Consider the following 21,288-nt stretch of genomic DNA (forward strand, 5'->3'; position numbering starts at 1 on the left):
ACATTAGTATATTAAAAAGAACCGTGACAAACCAAGTGAGAATGATCCCATATTTGCAGAGAGCCATATTGTTTCCAAAAATCACAAAGCAAATTATGCAGTGAATTGCCATCCTTTATTATGATGACACCACTCAGATTATAATTACACTTAAAAAAACAGTTCAGTGGCTGAGTTAGTTTCCATAGCTTCCATGTTTTCCCTTTCTGCCAGCTCCATGCTAAATTACTGTACTGTTCCCCTCTCTCTTCTTCACCCTATAATTCTCAGAATCCCCAACCTTGAGACCTGATTGTCCATAGTACACAAATACCATATCATACAATACAGATTTCTTATTATATTTTTATTGTCTTAAACCTCTTGTGTTCTGCAACGCAGAGCACACACAGACACCTGAAGGAGAGAGACATAACCCCCTTTTCCTATGAAAGCTTCCTGAGTAACACCAGCTAGATAAATGGGGCCTAAAGGGAAGGGCAGATTTGAGTTTTTGGAGCAATTGAAATTAGTTTCTCTTGCCTTACAGGTGTCAGAGGAATTGATTCCATTCTATAACTCTGTCTATTATTCTATTAAAATGAAATCAAAGCGCCTAAGCATATCTTTCTGTACTCCTGAGAGACAGTGTTCCTCGGTTGATTCTTGATGAACTTCAAAGTGGATAAGAGTGAATAGGAATTTGCTGACTAGGTCAACCATATTATAGCACCAGTCAATAAATTTTATCACCACATAATTTAATAGCAAATAATAGCAATCCTGCCCTATTCTGGCAAGCTTTCCTCAGTACCATTTGACATAAATTGTCGTTCTGAATCACATAAGTGATTCAGTTCCATAGGTTTTTTTTTCCTTTAGCAGATAAGCTCTCCCAGGAATATCTTCAGCTGTTGGAGCTACTTTAGGCCCAGGAATATGACTCAGTGGATGAGAACAGAAGAGATCAGTCATTTTCACACGTTTAATAACAGAGTCTATATAGAATTTCCTTTAAAATAGCTCAAAAACTTCTTTTTATTTTAGATTTTGCAAAAATATCTCCGCAACTTTGAGCAAAACTAAAAAAATCTCAACAACTTTGGCCCAAAAAACTTTGCCACCCAAACACTAGCTCAAAACTCCAAATGTATCCACTGGCCCAGAAAGGTTGGAGACACCCGCATTATCTAGTAAGTTGCAATCAGTTTTATTACCCTCCATAATACATATTGAAAGAGAGGACTGGGGTGTAGTTACCATACTTGCCTAAGGCCAACTAGTGAATCTACAGCAGAAGTAGAAATACCTGGTTTACAGCCCAGTCTTTTAACCCTGTAAACTACACAAACCCCATTTGCATTTATGGTGTTTTATAAACATTAAATAACAACAAGAAGAACAATATTTGTGCTTGCATCAAGTTAGGGAAAGCACTGCAAAATAAATTTCAGGAATGTGATGGAGAGGATTATCACCAAGCTTGTAAGAAAAATATATCTGAGGATACACTCATATGCACTGAATCAGTTGACTTATTTTAGCTGTTCAGGAATTTTGTTGGGCAGTTGTCTTCTGTCTTTATTTTTACTGTTTCTACTATTTTTGTTTTGTTTTAATGCTTCTGATTCTTTTATTTTTCAGCAACTCTAAACTCTGAAAAGGTGGCCTAAAAACAAACAGGTATATAAATAGAGAGCCCACCCTAGACACACAGTTAATTGCATTGAAATGGAATTGTATGGGATCAGCTTGTTTGAAATCCTGTATCATGTCCTGTTGAAGCCAGGATAAATAAGCTACAAGTATAGACTGTAAATAATAGTCTTGTGGACAAAAGGAATTAACTGCATTTGCATACCTAATGCTTTCTTATTTACAAAATAGCAGCTTGTGGGATGGGGTGGGGGCAGCAATTTGGAGCAGAGCGGTCTAACAACAGAATACTAAATAGCTACAGAGAATTCATTAATACTATTAATATTTGAGTTACCAACACTCTATGGTTGTGGTGCCTCCATGCAGAGCTGCCCGAACATATGGGGAAGCTGTTTGCTGATCAGAGCTATTTACATGGAAAATCTCCATGGCAACATCAGCAGCCTGCAGGAAGTTGTTGCACGGGTGTAGAGTTCCTAAGTACTGGTGTGGAGACTTTCTATGCAATAATGCCGATACATAGGATACACACTACAGAAGTCACATGGAAATTCCTACGTTGTCTGCCAGCAACCACACCACAGGTGTGATAAGAAGCAACCTTTCAATTAGAACTTAAACAGCACATAAGATTTTACTTTAGGCTGGATATCTTATCTTATGGAATTCCCTCATGCTGCAAAACATTTAGTTGGGGGGGGGCTAACTGAATAGGAAGGTGCTAATCTAGTACTAAATTTTGCAGCACAGGATGAAAAGGAGGATATTTTACCACCTTCCCTTGCCTGTACAGAATGGAATAGTTGCAAGAAGGGAACTGGGGTCAAAGAACAGGAAACTCTTGGTAAATATCCCCTTAACTTATTTTCATACCCATTCCGGGATGTTTTAGGTTGCTAGGGGCTTTTCCTGCTTTGCAGCTGGGGAAGAGGGATTTAATAAGGATTGGAGAAAGCGCTTTTCCTCTGATCCTATTAAATCCCCTCCCTGCAAGCCAGGCAGCAGCAGCACCTGGCATCACTGGGTGACCCTGGCAGGGTCCACGGCTGCTTATGCCTGCTATGAGTCTCCCACTTGGCCCCTTTCCAGGGCCTGGGTTTATGAAGTGGCAGTAGCAGACAGCTGGGAAGCCACTGTTTCAAATAACACGCAGTGCCCCCATAGTGATGCTATGACTGGGCATTACAGTGGTACCTTGGTTCTCAAACTTGGTTCTCTGGAAGTCTATTACAAAACCAAAGCGTTCCAAAACCAAGGCACATTTTCCCATAGAAAGTAATGCAAAATGGATTAATCCGTTCCATACTTTTAAAAACAACCCCTAAAACAGTAGGTTAACATGAATTTTACTATCTAACGAGACCATTGATGCATAAAATGAAAGCAATAATCAATGTACCGTACTATAAAATAAATAAAACAGTATTGTAAATGATAAAAATTAATCCCCCCCCTTACCTGCACTGAAAATAGTCATTGTTTGGATGGGGGGGGGGGCTTTTATCCATTTCCGCAGTCAATCAGTCAATCAATCAGTCAATCAATCAGTAGCTGAACTGGGATCCACACACTCACAAAAACAAATTAATTGAAAAACCCTCAAAACAAAAAATGCAAAATAAATAGCAAAAACAAAAGCACCAAATATAAGCTCCAAATATGACCTTAGAACACTGCAATCGGAAAAGGAAGGCTTGAATTAGAATGGGGGACACAAATTAGCAGCACAACAGGAAACACAGGGGGACTCAAAATGGAGCATGTTCGGCTTCCAGAAAAAAGTGCAAAAACCAGGACACCTACTTCTGATTTTGCAGCATTTGGGTTCCAAGTTGTTTGTGAACTAAGCTGTTCAAAAACCAAGGTACCACTGTATAGGTAATTACTGAGATGGGTGCCTTGCAGCCACCCAGCACAGTAGTGCATCTGCTTGTGGTAAGCCTAGGGCAGGAGGAGGAAGGAGGAAGACTCCATCAGAAAGCACTTTTCTTATAGCATCCTGGATTAGAAGGGTGATTAGGGCCAGAATATATACACCTCATGGCATACATTAATTTCCTGCCCCATGCCCTCCCACATACCCTGAAGATGCACTGCACTGCTTGGGTTCAAAGCTAGAGAAGCAGATTCCTCCAGGGGCTGTTGAGACCATAGGTTTATTGCATGCACTATAAATAGAGGACTGGACTCAGGTCCTGCCAGAGACATTTTAGCACCTGAGGCGGACTCCAAAATGGTGCCATGCTCCCCACCTGATGCATATCTACATCAGGAACAAGGTGGGGAGAGAAAGATTGACATCGGGATCTGCTGCCCTAGTGGATTCTGCCACCTGAGACCGTCACCTCACCTTGCCTCTTGTGTGGGCTGGTCCCAATTGGACTGCTTACTGAACTGATTATTGGGATAAACGTTATGCATATAATGCAAATTGTGCATAAACGTTATGTACAACTGTGCTATCGGGAAGAGAGGGGATCCCAATAATTTAACACACACACACCATTCCCCCCCCCAGGACCCCAACTAACATATTAAATGCTAGTCTATCAGAAGGCGAACGCAAATAATAATATTTATACCTATTACAATATCGTCATTAATAGTAACACAGCATTATAATATGTATATTCCAGATGAGTTGTTTATTAAAAAAAAAAAAAAAACACTCCTCCCCGCTCCTCTGCTTCCTACCCCGCTCCCCTTTTTCTTTATATTGCTGCTGCTGGACTCTCTCCGTTTCCGTTCCCAGCTCAGAATTCACCGCCCTCGCGATTATTTACATCAGCAGATAATCGTAGAGGGGAGGAAAGGGGGGAGACCCTGGGACTTGTAGTCCTGCCCCGTTTCCTCTTCGGCTAACCTCACTTCCCCTTATGAGAGCTGTTTTTGTTTTAACATCTATGTAGTCTGGTTACACGCGGAAGGAAGGCATTGGACTACATTCCCCAGAAGGCCGTGCGGTCGAGAGTGGGAGGCGGGAGATGGACCTTGAGCTTTCTTCCTCTTGAGGCAGGAGAACATTGGAGGCTGGCGGGGGAATCTCCGCTTTCGCGCCGTCGCGTGGTCGGGAGTCGGGACCCAGCGCAGGGCGCGGGGGGGGGGGGAGGTTGGAGGAAGAGAGTGAAAACAATAAGGGCAGCGGGAGCACAAGCCGGCCGTTCCCGCTGCCGCCGCTTGGGGTTGGCGAGAGGAGGCATCGCCGCCGGCTGCCGAGAGGAAAGCGAGCTGGGAGGCGACGGGGAGAGACCCTGAGAGACCGCAAGCGACCTGGGCGCGCTGCCGCTGCTGCTGCGTGGCTTGTGGGCGGCGGAGGACGAGGCAGGGAACGAGGGGCTCCCCGGGGGAGACGGAGCGAGGCGAACAAAGGTTTGCCCGCCTTGCCCGGCGAAGGGACCGGAGGACCTTCCCTGGCCGAGAGGGAGCCCCGTGAGGCGGACGCTCAACGGGCAGAGTTCCCCGCTGCCTTCCAGCCATGAGACGGAAGAGCAAATCCCGAGGAGGCGCTTCTGGCGGCTGGTGCTCGCTCTGCCGCGGCTCTCAGTGAACCCGACCTCCTCCCCTGGCGAGGAGGCTTCTTCCAGGAACGGTTCAAGGGAAAGAAATCTCTCCCTGCTGCTGCTGCTGCTGCTTCTGACCCGTGTAAACGAAGTGACTCCTGGTTCCCCTCAGCAGCAAGAGGAGAAGAAGAAACGGCGCCGAGGGAAGCGTGTGTGAGGGCGGCTATTTTATAACCGTGCCTCCCTCTTCCTTTCCCTCCCTCCTTTCGCCTGCCTTTGCCAACAGCTTCCATCGCTTTTGAACGGGGGCGCGTGGATGTCGGGAGGCGAGGCGGAAGCGGGTGCTGTCGCCGCCGCCGGGCGCTGTTTTCGGGTCGCTTCTCTCCCACACGCTGCTCCCGGCGATGAAAAGCGGGATCCAGGAAGCTGCTTCTGCTTGGTCTGGCTGCTGGGGATAAATAAATCCAGATAGAGTAGGAGGTGGAAAGTGAAGCACCCACCGCTCTTTTTCTCAACATCAGGCTCTGTTCAAGTGGAAGGCAGCTCTGGGGTTGTGAGGGGGTCGTGGACAGATTTAGGTCCGACGACAGTTTGAAAGGAGTGGGGTAGGTGGGTGGGCTGCCAGCCCGATACCTTCTGGAACGGGAGACGAATCTTGGATGGCTTCACTATCTGACTGACTAATTCCTGTATCGAAGCTGGAATGAGTTTCAGAGAGCAACTCCTTGATTTGCTTATATAAAAGCCTGGAGGTCTCAATAAGAGCGACGGAAGGAAGAAAAGCGGAAGGGATTTATAATATAAACATTTTATTTGCATCTCTTTCCTCTGAAATCAAGTTGTTGTTTTTTCTGGAAGAAAGAAAGGGTGAACTGGATATTTGTTGGCAAATAGAAATGAAGGCTGGCTTTTAAAATGTCATGTATTATTTTTCCCCTGGCTATGGATATTGACCACCACATTTCTGTTACCTTCCAAAAACTTTATTTTCTATAGTGAGAGCAAAGAGGAACTAATAGTCTTTTATTGTCATTCAGAGCAAGGGCCAGAAAAATACAGGCAGCTTACAGAGTCTAGGAGGAAATTGGATATTATGGATGGTTTCTCAACTGCTGGTTTTGGATTTGGATATATGTGTTTGGAACAATTAATAGGAATTTTAATTTTTGTAAAATGATCTGATAAAGGATCTTAACAAACTTATATGAAAGGAATCTACTCGGTTACAAAACACTCTTAACATTTTTAACCAAGACATGCTTAAGGATGTGGATTTGATGTAAAAACTGAGCAGCTTGTTAAACAAAAGGAACAATGCTTCAAAATCCTTTTAAAGCACTATTTCTTCGACAGTTGATTTATATTTTAGCTGTTTCTAGTTCCCGTTTCCTTGTATGATTACATACTTTTAAGGAACTATTTTGAACTGTTTCACTTCATTGTGAAGAAAGTATAGACTACTTATGACTTCTGCAATGATAGCTTTGGACACTGAACAGTTAACTGGGTGTTGTATAATGCCCTGATAAACTAAAGTACTAAAAGTGGCTTCAAGGAAACATCTTACCCAAGAGGTGTTTTGGGGGTTACTCCCCTCCTTATTCCCCCTTGATGACTCCAGGAGGTGGTGGAGGAGGGCCCATGAAAGACTGTGAATACAGTCAGATCAGCACTCATAGCTCCTCTTCTCCCATGGAGTCTCCACATAAGAAAAAGAAAACAACTGCCAAGAGAAAATGGGAGGTTTTCCCTGGAAGAAACAAGTTCTTCTGTGATGGAAGGATCATGATGGCTCGTCAGACTGGAGTCTTCTACCTGACCCTTGTTCTTATTTTGGTTACCAGTGGACTGTTCTTCGCATTTGAGTAAGTGGCGTTAAAGTTTTCATTTATTTTCCCCCTTTCCATAATGATACAGCTTTTTGAAAAAGGTTTCTATTTCCATTCTGTTCTATAATTACCAAAGATGGTTTGTAGTCTGTAGGCATGGATAATTGAGCTGTACCTATATCATGACTGATATAGTTATGTTTACAGTATGTTGAGACCTTGAAGCTGAGATTGCTACTATTTTCCACTGCATCTATATTTAAAACAGCCATTCTTTCTTTATGTCCAGCAACTTGGGCTGCTACATATGAATGAGAAGACTAGTTATTCCTGTCTTTTTATTTTTCAAAACTATTACTTGATTGTACTTTTTCACACAGCTTGTACTAAGCTGAACATACTTGCATTTTTAAAAGAAATTTTTAAAAACCTGTTTGAGTCTAGCTGAATGATTTTTAGATTACTTTGCAACAGGCTGTTAAGGAACCAGGTGTTTACATTTACAGTACATCCAACTGTGAACTACATTTTCCTCTTTGTCTGATCAAGTCCTCTGTGTAAAGGTATGTATGTATCAAGTTGTTAGCCTGCCAGTGGATGCCGTCTGTAGAACTGCAGTTTGTATCTGGTAGCGTGGTCTGTTCATTATGCTGCTGCTTGGTTTAGTTAGATGAATTTTAAAACCTCATCCAAAAGGTAAACTTTGTATAATTAGGCTAACTAGACATTTCACAAAATTCCTCTTCTCAGCTATTGTTCAAACTTCCTTCTTTTTTGTTGTTAGGCAATTCTTCCTTTAAAAAAAGAAAAAAAATATAAATCCACCTGTTCATCATAAATACCTTACTCACTTCCCTGTTTGAGAGGTGAAGGATATTGCTTCTGACTTTGCTTAGTCTTTGTTAGCTTTAAAGTCTTCTCCTCACCCCACAGCATCTAGTATTTGCAACTATGTGAGTTTGGTATTTAAAAAAAGAAAGGAAAAAAACTAACTGAGCAAGAAGTAGTGTGTAAATATGAGATACGTGCAATAAGCCTGTGTGATGAAAATGATCAAGGAGCACTAGTGTACACACCCTTTATTGCTTCCTCTGTGGCTCATGCCTAGTTATGCTGTGGTGTCTTAAAGTTATGCTCATGGAAGGCTAGTTGGGCTTCCTATACATATCTAGTTTGCCACTGTGAGAACTGGGTGCTGGACAAGATGAACTGTTGGCCTGATCCAGGAGACCCTCCTTATGTTATTAAGTGGACCTTTTAATGTACAGTGCAGTTTAGCATCCTATGGAGAAATTGTGTAAATTATGAATCCTGAGGGAAATTTTATTTGATAATCTGTTTAGCAGATAAGTTTTTTTGAACTGAGTCGTGATCCATTCTTCCATCCACTGAAAACAGTGGAGCCTACTTTTGAGTATAAACACATATGATTGCGCTGAAAGTATTTTTTTGTGCTTGGGGACGATTTTTTCCACAAGAGCAGGTTTTGGGTCGAGCCACTGAAGACATGGTGTCTTTACATGATCCATTTTTCATTGAAAGAAAGAGCTTCTGTTTCAGGTTAGTTTATATGAGTATGAATTAGATAAGGGGTTTTGTGGTCCATGGACCACCAGTGATATGTGAACCCCATTCAGCTAGTCCATGGCATGCCCACATTAAAATTTCATATTTATTTTTAGTGGTATCTTCATTGTTTCTTTCATTTCTTATATTGTATTTTATTGAACTACGATTCAAAATCTATAAAATGCAAATTACAATACAATAAGATACAACTTTAGAAATGAAAGAACCAATAAAAATACCATTAAAAACATTATAGTTGCTATGGCATGTAGAAAAATAATTAAGTACGGTAGTCAAGACCACCAGCAGTTTTCAAGCTGTCTGTGGCAGTGGACAAGGAGAAATTGGGAACCACTGAACTAAATGCTGATCTGATATTCAAAAGGTGAAATAGAGGCTGAAGGAGATTCTTGGTGAAATTAGACTTTCTTAGATCTCCAGATACTTGTTCATATACACTTGGTAAGTTATCATATTTGATTTGTAGAAGTTGAAAGAGTTCCTTAGAGAAGCATAACTGCAAATCTGCATAAATAGATGGGGTTGGTGTTTGTTTTTTGTACCTACATATTTAAAACATGATGAGTGATACAGCACTGGAAGCTTTTGTCCATGTAAATGGGTGTTATTGTTGGGAGACCATATTGTTTCCATACAAAGTAGGAGGATAGATACCATGCCCAGTAATTTCACCTGCTGGAAGCATTTTATTCATCCTGCTTTATTATCTTTATTTTTCTTTTTTAGTCTCATCAAGTATCCTAATGGGCACCTTTCAGAGAGGTGCACCTAATGGATTTTTTTCAGTACAGCAATTCTTGCTTGAGTAGTGAGAAAATTTCACTAGGAAAATAATAAATCCTCTAATTTTAAGTAACCACTCACATCTTCATGAATCCATCATAGAGTTTGCTAATGCATGGAAACATTATACTATTTCAGGACACACTTTAAAAGTTTTAAAGGAAAATGTTAGATCTTGTCCTTACCTGTAGTGGGTATGACATGTATTGAAAGAGGCTAATCAGAAGTAAAGTAGATTGCAAATAATCTGCATAAGAATAAAATGGTACAGCAGCTCTGGGTATTTCTGCCTCTTCCTGATGGCTAAAGAACAAAACATGTTTTGAGACAATAATCATGTGATAATCAATTTGTTGCAAATGCCCTATATACAGACACTGTTGCTCTACTTTTGATCTGATGTCATAAGTTTGGCAGTTATTTTTATCAGCCTAATAGGCTGTCATTTATTGAACTGCAATTTAATTTTAATTAGGCATATTAGAATCTAAAATCTTCTCAAAACACATCACATAAGTAACTCATTTCTATTCTACATACTTGTGCAAGACTCCATAGGTTTTTGTGTATTTGTACACTCTGCTTGCTGTTATCAAGAACTTTTTGCAACAAACACGCAGGTGCCTGCTGCTAATTTTTCATAAGAGACACCATTTAACACTGGCATAATCTGTTATTGGTTTACTTTATTACATAATATTTAATTAAATAATATTAAATATTAAACAATCTGCAGGTGTTTCCCTTCATTTTTAATACAAAATACAAAAAGCTGTGAAGCTGTAATTAAGTGCATGCATGTGGTGGAAATTCTCCTGAGCGCTATTTGTGTGTAAATGTATAGCTGTACAGTGGTACCTCGGGTTACAGACACTTCAGGTTATAGACGCTTTAGGTTACAGACTCTGCTAACCCAGAAATAGTACCTCTGGTTAAGAACTTTACTTCAGGATGAGAAAAGAAATTGCGTGGCAGCGGCAGCAGGAGGCCCCATTAGCTAAAGTGGTACCTCAGGTTAAGAACAGTTTCAGGTTAAGAACGGACCTCCACAACGAATTAAGTTCTTAACCCGAAGTACAACTGTAGTGGCTTACAAGGAGGTATATATTGCCATATAGCATACCAGGCAGATGTTAGAGTTCTTTTTGATAGGATATGGTGGATATGCTTTAGAATTGTGGACATGTAATAATTAGTATTATTAAGTTTAAGGCTCTCAAAGCATCTGTCTCACAATGTAAAACATATTATTATTCTGCAGAGAGAAATCTAATGCTGTAAAGCAGGGGTTTTTTTGTCTCATGTGCTCTAGTAGAATGCGTATGTCCCAGAAGATTCAGTCAGAAGCAATAGTCTTTTGCTCTGCCCTTAGCAACAGCATGAGGAATCAGTATCTTGAGCTATTATTACATGAAGTGCTTGAATATGGAATATTGAAATCTTGTGTATATGCAAATACACAAAACTGGCACAAAAATGATTCATATGCAGTTTCCCATGGCCTTCTTCATTTTATGGTTTAATATGGTTGTACTATCTACAACACAATTTGTAATTCTCTTAATAGTATCATTATTTCATCACAATAATTATATATAAATTCAGGATGCAGAACCAAATATGTAATTAGTTTCCCCCCTGCCGCACATACTTCAAGATTTGAATATGCCTGATGATGTGACAGCTAATTTTTCAGAAAGTTTATAGGGGCCAGTAAAAATACTGAATATTCATGTAGAGTTTGCCAGCCTTAATAAGAAGGTGGGCAGGTCAAGAAGACTGAAATCTTGGATATCATAACAAGTTAAGCTTGTTCTATAAAAACAAATGGTTGCTGATGTGGAAGAAACAACCAAATGACAAACAAATGGGTAGATCTTAAGAATCACTCCTGGAAGGAAGTTAATGGGGGAAGGGAAGATTTCCACCCCTTCGGGTACCTGTACTTGGTTAGCAGTGACTCCTGAAGATCTCTGTCTAACATACAGAAAGCTCCTGAAAGCAGGTGATGTTCTCACTTTCAGCTGCTTCCTACTGGGGCAGAGAAAGGCAGACTCCACTCCAACAGATAGAGATTGTGCTTCCCCCACCCTGCCAAATAACTGTTTGGCAGGCTGAGAGGAGCATGTTTTACTTAGGGAGGAAGGCACGCACAGATGACTGTTTCCTTCCTCATTGGAATTGTGCTGTCTTCAGCCTCCAAGCAATGTGATGGTAGGTGGAAGGCATGTGAAGGGATTCACAGCAGGCGTCAGAAGAGACCTGTGACGTTGCATGAGAGCTGCAGGCCACTACATCTGTCTTAAATGGATCCCTTAGATTCCTGCAGTACATCATTTGATCATGGAAAGATGATGAAAAATTACAAATGTTTCTTACTCCCTTAAAATGTTATGATGGGAGAGTTGGAGTAATTCTGTTACAAAAAATAGTTTTAGGATATTGATATTTAGGCAAACTAGTCCCCCCCCCTTACTTTGTTTCCCCTTATGAGATTGTATCATTAAATTATTTTATTATTATAAAATAGTCCTGTGGAATTCTGTTTCCAATCTGGAATATTTTTCTAAATATGGTCCGTCCCCCACTGCAAGATGCTCTGTCACATACTGTTGCGGTTACTTTGGCTATGTTAGATTCTTTAGTGAGTGAAAGTCCTAGCCAGATATTCTAGTTCCTGTTCAGCTCCAGTGAGCATGAGCAATAGTCAGGGATGATGGGAGTTGGAGTCCAGCAATATCTGGAGGGCAGCAGGTTGAAGAGGACTTTATTAGTTGTTGTTTTTAAAGTCTTACAGCTTCTTACTAAACAAGCCTGCTACACAAGTGATAATCAGACTATTCCAGTTCCCTCTAATAACCCTGGATCCCTGGTGCTGATTTGGGAAGTAGCCATGTCATCTGCCTGATCTATTGGTTCCTGGATGCAGGTGATACAGGCTCTCGTAAAGGTAAAGGGACCCCTGACTATTAGGTCCAGTCGTGACCGACTCTGGGGTTGCGATGCTCATCTCGCTTTATTGGCCGAGGGAGCCAGCATACAGCTTGTGGGTCATGTGGCCAGCATGACTAAGCTGCTTCTGGCAAAACCAGAGCAGCACACGGAAATGCCGTTTACATTCCCACCGGAAGGTACCTATTTATCTACTTGCACTTTGACGTGCTTTCAAACTGCTAGGTTGGCAGGAGCAAGGACTGAGCAACAGGAGCTCACCCCATTGCGGGGATTCGAACCGCCGACCTTCTGATCGGCAAGTCCTAGGCTCTGTGGTTTAACCCACAGCGCCACCCGCGTCCCTACAGGCTCTCATAGGCCCAATCAAATTGCATAGAGAACAAGTTGTTTGCATTTGCCTTGAAAACTGTACAGATATAGGTACTTACAGCATGGTAGTGATCTGATTCAGATGTTACAGTCTTCTCCTGGTTGTATATTCTTTTTAAAGCACTGTTTGAGCCACAGTTCCCCAGTTGTAATATTATGGGGATTGATTTAACGTACCACAATATATTATGGGGGTGTGTGGTGTGGGGAGAGGGGAATGTATGATCACAAGGCCAGTAAACAAAGTTTATTGTGTCTGAACCATGCCAGTATCTTAAAAATAGTAATGAAGACTGTAAAGATATAGTCATTGTGTCATTTTGAAATAATACCCCATTGATGTTCTATAAATACATGATTTCTAGATTACCTTTTTTACTACATACAGTATAGGAAAAACAGTACATTCTAATGACACTTTCTTGTAATGGAAACAATTACAGTGTGAATATTTTATAGCATATACTCAAACATGCCTTTTGAGACATTAGTAGAGACATACTGTACATTAGCAATGGATACTTCCATATCTTTGTTGCTTACCCGGTGGTTCTATGCTCCTAGAAAAGTATATCTTCATCTTGAAAAGATCGGGGCAGGGGGAGCTGCAACAGGACAGTGTCTGTTTTTTTGCACAAATAATACAAGAGTATTTTACCTTTTTTGACATTGGCCTACACTATTATTTTCTCTCTAGAGTATAGTTTGCAAAAATCAGAATATTTGTGATATTTTTAATACAGAATTAAGCTATGTACTTTACACCAGTGATACAATATTGTTTATAAAGTTGTTTGCATTCTCTGGAAATGATATAGAAATCCTGTTGTAATGTGCATTGGGAATTTGGTAGTGAAGCCCCTAGTAGTGATTAGCTGATCGGATATCACAGAGTAAGAAAAGGCAGCTAAGCTCAAAGTGGTAAGCAGAGAACAAGCATGCCTGCATCCCTCCCCCAGTTCATGCACAGAAAGCAGCAGAAAAAGAGAAGTAGGGGGATCTTAGGAAATGACGGCTGGATCTTGTGAAAGGGAACTGGGGACAAATGTGTGTTAAACTCTCAAAAGTGCTGTTTAAATACGTGTGCTAAAAGTACATTGCATTTGCAAAGTAAAACTATTGCACAAAAGATTGCACTTCTGCATAAATATCTCACTGCATGTCTGATAAGTAAGCATACAACATTTCCTAGCCTGCAAAAAAACATTATTAGTCTGCTGGGGGATGGCAGAGGAGAGATGGATAAAATCAATCCACACTTCTGCACTCTGATTGGTTTCTGTGCTGAGGAGAGAGAGAGAGTGCTCCATCCCTGCACTGCCAGACCTCTCTTCACTTTTCATGGAATTGAATACACTTGCTGGCATGCAATTCTTGACACCTGTGGCTACCATTTTGGAACAGTGGTACCTCAGGTTACATACGCGTCAGGTTACATACGCTTCAGGTTACAGACTCCGCTAACCCAGAAATAGTGCTTCAGGTTAAGAATTTTGCTTCAGGATGAGAACAGAAATCTTGCTTCGGCAGCATGGCAGCAGCAGGAGCCCCATTAGCTAAAGTGGTGCTTCAGGTTAAGAACAGTTTCAGGTGAAGAACGGACCTCCGGAACGAGGTACCACTGTACTTAAATACTGTACTTAACCCGAGGTACCACTGTACTTAAATACAAAGCCAAGCTGTAATATGTTGAGAAAAGTGTTTACCGTATATACTCGAATATAAGCTGACTTTTTCAGCATTTTTTTATGCTGAAAAAGCTTCCCTTGGCTTATACTCAAGTGAGGCGGGCAGCAGTGGAGGGACGAGCCCTTTCTCGCCGCTCGTTCCTCCACCGCCGCCCGCCTCTTGCACGGGAAGCTGCGCCTCTCCCAACCGGACTCCTATGCCTGCTCTTCCAAGTGGCAGAGGGGGCGGCAGAGGGACGAGCGGCCCAAAAGGAGCCCTTTCAGGCTGTTTGTTCTTCCTCTTCCGCTGCCACCACCACCAGGTTTGTGGTGTGAACTGACTTACACTCGAGTCAATAATTTTTCCCAGTTTTTTGTCCTAAAATTAGGTGCCTTGGCTTATATTTGGGTCAGCTTATACTCGAGTATATGTGGTATATTCTACCTTTCTGTCATTGACTCCTGAGGCAGTTCACATTAAGAAATGAAGTATTTAAAACAGCTTACAATGGTTGCTGGACACAGCTTTATTTATCCTTATGCATTTGAAACCAATTTTATGTTGCTATCAGTGATTGGGTAAGTGCAAGGTAACTGCATCCCTGGAACACATATAATGTAAGCTTTGTGGAACAATTTGTGCTGATTGCAAAATTTGTGTTATAAATCAGTATCTTTAATTATTTCTAATCCACAACATTAAAACTGAAGCGAGAAATATCAGGCAATGATGTTGTTTCAGATTTAGGTATATGTTGTTTAGGCATAATGCATTAGGCATATGTTAAAATAAGAATGATTCATACTTGGCAATATACATTAGATTCCTAGATACTTAACATTTGTTGTGGAGACATGCACATGCACCAGTCACAAAAACACCTTAATAAACTTCTCCATTTATAACTAGCATAGAAAGGATAGATTTCTTGTAAATCAAGAAAATCTTTAATAAAAATACATTTTAAAAAAGGATTGATTTCCTGACAATTCCATTTTTGTCCACAGCTTAGAAGAACACTATTTTTAAAAGGGAGGAAATAAGGATGTCTGGGCCCTGCTTCCTCAGTAAGTAATCCCAAGGAAGGAAAACTTGCAGAATTAAGTCTTGTCACACTGACATCCAAGCATTGACAGGCAATGAAGGGGGGGGGGCTTTGCTGTTGCATGGATTGGAACTGGGCAAATTAACACGCTGATCTGTAGCCCAGTCAAGATACTTTCATCAGGAAACGACATCTTCTTGAGGATGTACTCCTGAGCCCTAAATTTTTGTAGAGATGATTCAAATGCATGGATGAGGGACACTTGGATGATAAGGAGGAGGGTCCCTTAACCATTACTATTCCAGACAACTCTTGCTGGCAACTGCCTCATTTCTAAGGCTGTTGTTGTCCCAGTTGGATTGGGTTGTGGTTTTGGAGTCCACCTTGAAGAAAAGATAAAACTTCCACAGAAACCAAAAATACACTAAAATCACACATTAAAAACTTCCCTGAACAGGGCTGCCTTAAGATGTCTTCTGAATGTAAGGTAGTTATTTATCGCTTTGACATCTAATGGGAGGGCGTTCCATAGGGCGGGTGCCACTACCGAGTAGGCCCTCTGTCTGGTTCCCTGTAGCTTTGCTTCTCGCAATGAGGGAACCGCCAGAAGGCCCTCGGCGCTGGATCTCAGCGTCCAGGCAGAACGATGGAGGTGGAGATGCTCCATCAGGTATATATGAGGGGGTGGCATTTTGCAGGGGAGACCTGGTAGTCTATAAGTGCCATTCTCTTTAGCATTATGAAGGAATTGCTCTTTGATTTTTCCAGTATCTCTCCCATGGTTTCTTCCCTGAAAATAGCTGAGGTTGACTAGCAAAGCACAAAGTGGGCAAACTCGAGCTGTTCAGATATCTGAATCAGCCGTGCATGTAGCAAGGTTTGGCCATAACTCTTTATGATTGGATAACTGGATTTGCGGATAAAAAGCTTTCTGATAGAAGTCTCTGCGTGTATTTCCTATTCCAATGTAGCCATTCAGCATCCTGAATTTTGTCTTGTTTATTAGCAACTCAGTAACCATAAAAGGAAATGTATGTTCAAACTCCTCTTTTGCAAGGAATGAATAACTGTTCTTGTTTGTAAGCTGCCTTAAGTCCCTTGAGGTAGTGCATATATATGTGTGTGTGCATGCATATTTACTTAGACATAAATTTTACTGTGCTTTGTGGGACTTACACCCAGGTATGTGTACATAGGATTGCTGCTGTAGTTCATGAGGATAATCTGTATAGCCCAATTATTATTATTTTTATGAAACGAGATAACATCGCCTTCTTGAGAATTAGCAACCCGTGTAGGAGCTGCTTACCATGGCTGCAATGTCAATAAAGGGTCATGGGAAGAAATTTATGAGATTTTCTGAATTCTAGAAATAACTGTGCAGTCCATCCCCCCTCCCCATCCCTTAAAGGATTGTAGAAATTAAATGTTCATGAATCATACACTTGTAATGTTCAGTTGCTGTATGTTGAATCACTCTGAACATTTGGGGTATATTCTGTATTCCTTTGCATGTGACTACAGTGCTCATATGTGCAGGAATCATCCTGGGTCTCTTTAGAGTTTAGACTGAGCCCTATTTCTTTTTCCTTCTTCCCTTGGCCAATGAGGAAGCAGTATGGTAGAAATTTGTGGGGAACTCTTCTTCACATTAACAGTTACTCCAAGCCTTCTGTGTACACCAAATGAGGAAAGTGGGAGGGAGGTAAAGAGTGGGGCTCCTTTGTGTTCCTCTGTCCATTGATGCTGCACCCAAAGTTTTGTTTCTTTAGTGTTCTAAGAATGTGCAGGCTTTCTTTTATATTCATTTTAGTGAGATAGTTCAGATGGTATTCACATTTTAGTGAGATCGTTCAGATGGTATTCACATGCGAGCACCAAAAAGCATTTGAAGCATAGCTTCCAAGGGAAGGAGGAATTCTGTTCCTGATATGCATATTCAGTAGTATAAGCCCTTGGAGTCCACTTTGATAATGAATGAGGGTAACACCACTAGCTCAAGGGAATGGGTGGAGGCTCATCTCAGACCTCATACAGTGGTACCTCGGGTTACATACGCTTCAGGTTATATACGCTTCAGGTTACAGACTCCACTAGCCCAGAAATATTACCTCGGGTTAAGAACTTTGCTTCAGGATGAGAACAGAAATTGTGCGACGGCGGCAGCGGGAGGCCCCATTAGCTAAAGTGGTGTCTCAGGTTAAGAACAGTTTCAGGTTAAGAACGGACCTCCGGAACGAATTAAGTGCTTAACCCGAAGTACCACTGTATTCTGCTTCAGAGGCACTTGGAAACAGCAAGCAGTATTTCTGCTACTTAATGCTTCTGAGGCTCAATACTAATGCAAGAACAAGGCCTCCTTCTCCCAAGGAGCAACATGGATGCGTAACATAGGGAGTGACTTCAAAAATTGGCAGGCTGTCAAAGCTAGCCCAAGTTTGAAAACTGTTGACAATTGTTTTCTCTACCATAGATTCTATATGGTAACAATCTAATGATACTCTTGAGGCCCATTCTCTGTAGTAAACCATCAGAACTGTTTACGTACACAAACAGCTTAAGCCAATAGTGGGGGTGCATCTGTTTGATGTGCTGGGTATCTAGGCATCTGTTGGCTTAGATAACTGTAACATGTTGGTAATTTATATTTTTTTAAAATATTATCTTTGGATTTTAATGGATTTCTGAAAAGATAATTCTCTTGAATTTATTCAGATGCTCCCTAATTGCTGCTTCCTTATTTATCTTATTGTAATGGTAGTTTCTAACATGTTTTTACTTTGTATGAAGCCCGGACAGTCAACTCTTTATTATTGTGTGGCTGATAAAACTGAAATAATAAATAAAGGTGCAACCACTTTCTTTCTAATGCCACACATCAAGATTGCCAGCCTACTTTATCTTGAATAAAGTTGCTAACAAAGTGATTGATTTTTCTTTGTGATTACTTTTTCTTCCTTAGCACTTTGCAGTACAACTGAACAAAAAAATATAATTCGAGCATTTCCCCCTATTTAATTTTCCTCTTCAGTGATACACCTTAAAGAAGGGCATCCACAATCGAGTGCTCTCCAGCTGTTGTCGAACTCCAGCTCTCATTGTTCCTGACTATTCGCCACACTGACTGGGGCTGATAGGAGTTAGGAATCCAACAACATCTGGCAGACAGCAGATTGGGGAAGGCAGCCTTAAAGGAACTAAAACATTTGGTTGCATTAGTGTTAGCTTAGTGCCAGCAAGTGCAGTGTCTTGACAATATGTCAATGTTTGTGGTTCAGATCAAAAGCAAACTTCTTTAAAAGCTGACTAATTATTTTGCAGAAAGAATGCATGTGAAGTTAATGTATCTTTGAAAATGGAGCGTACACAAACCGCTTCTTGCATGATTTATGAGTGTCTGTGTAACTGATGCAGCATTTGAGACTACTCTGTCCAGCACTGTTTTTTCCACGTGTGCAGTAATCCCAACATAAACTTTTTATGGATTCTGATACCCAGGTTTCCATGAATTGTGACTGCAAATTAAAGTATTGCCCAGACAAGTTCAGTCTGTATATAGTTTATAAACTAGTTTAAAGTGGAAACGAAATAGAAGTGTGTTCATGTGGTGTGATGTACAATGTGATAATTTAGGGCAGGGTTCGCTAATGTGCAATTCTCCATATGTTAGTTAACTTAACTTCAGCTCCCATCATCCCTGACCATTGGCCATGCTGGCTAGGGCTGATGGAAGTTGTAGTCCAACAACACCTGGAATGCCACAGGTTTCTCAACCTTGAGTTAGGGTATCAGCGATAACTGTATTTGTGAATTAGCTATAACCATTACTCATCTTCAAGCATCGGGATATTTCATGACATTTCTAAAATATTGGAGTTGAGATAACAAGCTACATTGTGTGAGATCCCAGGCTATCATCTGAAAGTACATAAGGCCATCACCTTGCTGAAGCTAAGCAGCTCTGGGGTTGGTCAGTGCCTGACTGAGTGATCTTCTGGGAACTACGTGTAACTGCCTTGGGTTTATAATGGAAAGCAGATGGAATATGAATTAATTAAATAAATAAAAACATGTCCTGCAGTATAAACTGAAGATGTGTGTTTATTTTCAGTGAAATCAAATTCTAGCTGAAGCAAATTAACTTGGGTACCATCTCAACTTCAGAATTTTTACATTTAAAAAGCTTTGTGCCCATCAGATTTGTTATGGTGACTTGAAGGTTCTTGTACATTTGCTTGATTGACTATCCTGATTTTTATATGAAACATTTTTTTCTGTTCTGGGGGTACTGCTTTTGTAGCAGTCCAATGTGTCACTTTTTCTAATTTTTTAGCTGCTGTTAGCTTTAGAGCTGTATGCATAGACTGCAGTTTTGGTGACATAAGGCTGCTTGCCTTTTCCAGGCAAAATAATAATATATGAGTAGCTGATCTCCATCCTTTTTGGCACACACCAACATGAGCTGAAATGCCTAGGACAGTAAATTGCTTGAGGTTTTTAATGGCACTTTCTCTTTTGAACACTGCTAATTTTCCTTTTGCAACTGTGCAGCAATATTTCAGTGTCAAATGAATGTTGTCATTGACAAAATAACCAGTGCAGTTGTTTCATCTGTAATCCTAAAATTTGGTTTTTGAATGAAACTTGCAGAGATCAAATGATAAATGCTTACAGATGAAGTATAATATGTTTCTCTTGGTATTCTTTTTGTAATTCCTCTGTATGTGAATTTTTAAGATAGCTTCTTGAAATAGAATGCAATTTAACTTCTTCACTTCCTCCCACTTCTGCCTAAGATCTATTCCCAGATAGAGTCCTAAAGTAAGCATTGCTAGGGGAATTATATCCTATTTTGTTTTACCCTTGATTGTGAATAGACTTAAATGAAACACATTGTGATAAAAGTTTGGAAACCCTTCTTTTAATTACATCTGTAGTGGATATAGGTATATTTCTATAGGTACAGTGGTGCCTCGCAAGACGAAATTAATTCGTTCCACAAGTTTTTTCGTCTTGCGAGTTTTTCGTCTTTCGAAGCACGGTTCCCCATAGGAATGCATTGAAAATCAATCAATGCGTTCCTAGGGAGACCGCCTTCAGACCAGGTCCGGGGACAATCTGTCCCCGGACCTCTTCTGAAGGCTGGCGGGGGGAGAAGGACTTTTCTCCCCACCGCCAGCCTTCAGAACAGCCTTCTGAAGGCTGGCGGTGGGAAGAAAAGCCCTTCTCCCGCCGCCAGCCTTCAGAAGAGTTCCTGCAGGGCTGCCTAGGCTGCGGATAGCAGCCTGCTGCCCGGTGCGAGGGACGCTCTGAAGCAGAGCGCCCCTCGTGCGGGGCAGACATCTGCAGCTTGGGGAGCCCTGCAGGACTTCCCCGCAGGGCTCTCCAAGCTGCGGATAGCAGCCTGCTGCCCCGCACGAGGGGCGCTCTTAAGCAGAGCACCCCTCGCACGGGGCAGACATTCGCAGCTTGGGGAGCCCTGCAGGACTTCCCCACAGGGCTCTCCAAGCTGCGGATAGGGGCAGCAGGCTGCTATCCGCAATTTGGAGAGCCCTGCGGGGAACTCTTCTGAAGGCTGGCAGGGAAGAAGGGCTTTTCTTTCCACCGCCAGCCTTCAGAACAGCCTTCTGAATGTTGGCGGTGGGGAGGAAAACCTTCCTCCCACCGCAAGCCTTAGGACAGGTCCGGGAACAGAGGAGAAGGCAGTGCTTTGCTTCCCCGCTGTCCCCGGAGATTTCCCTATGGGCTTTCGTCTTGCGAAGCAAGCCCATAGGGAAATTCGTCTTGCGAAGCCGCTAAAAAATCGGAAAACCCTTTCGTCTTGCGGGTTTTTCGTTTAGCGAGGCATTCGTCTTGCGGGGCACCACTGTATTAGTAAACTAGTCCCACACATTCAGAAATAAAAATGATT

The 21,288-nt window shown here is 41.5% G+C and overlaps 1 protein-coding gene across 4 annotated transcripts in view; it reads left to right on the forward strand.

The window, feature by feature from the left end:
• Positions 1 to 1,193: 1,193 nt before the first annotated feature.
• ZDHHC14 (zDHHC palmitoyltransferase 14) overlaps positions 1,194 to 21,288 on the forward strand; it is a 75,515-nt gene continuing 55,420 nt past the window's right edge. For 3 of the 4 annotated variants that reach the window (XM_083732543.1, XM_083732545.1, XM_083732546.1), the window contains exon 1: positions 1,196 to 7,003. In XM_083732543.1, the coding sequence (XP_083588669.1) occupies positions 6,750 to 7,003 (254 nt within the window). In that variant the 5' untranslated portion in view covers positions 1,196 to 6,749. Of the gene's footprint in view, positions 7,004 to 21,288 lie in introns of all 4 variants that reach the window. The other variant, XM_083732544.1, reaches the window with a different exon arrangement.

Source organism: Podarcis gaigeae, assembly GCF_964106915.1.
Source record: "Podarcis gaigeae genome assembly, chromosome: 3".
Lineage (NCBI taxonomy): Eukaryota > Metazoa > Chordata > Lepidosauria > Squamata > Lacertidae > Podarcis > Podarcis gaigeae.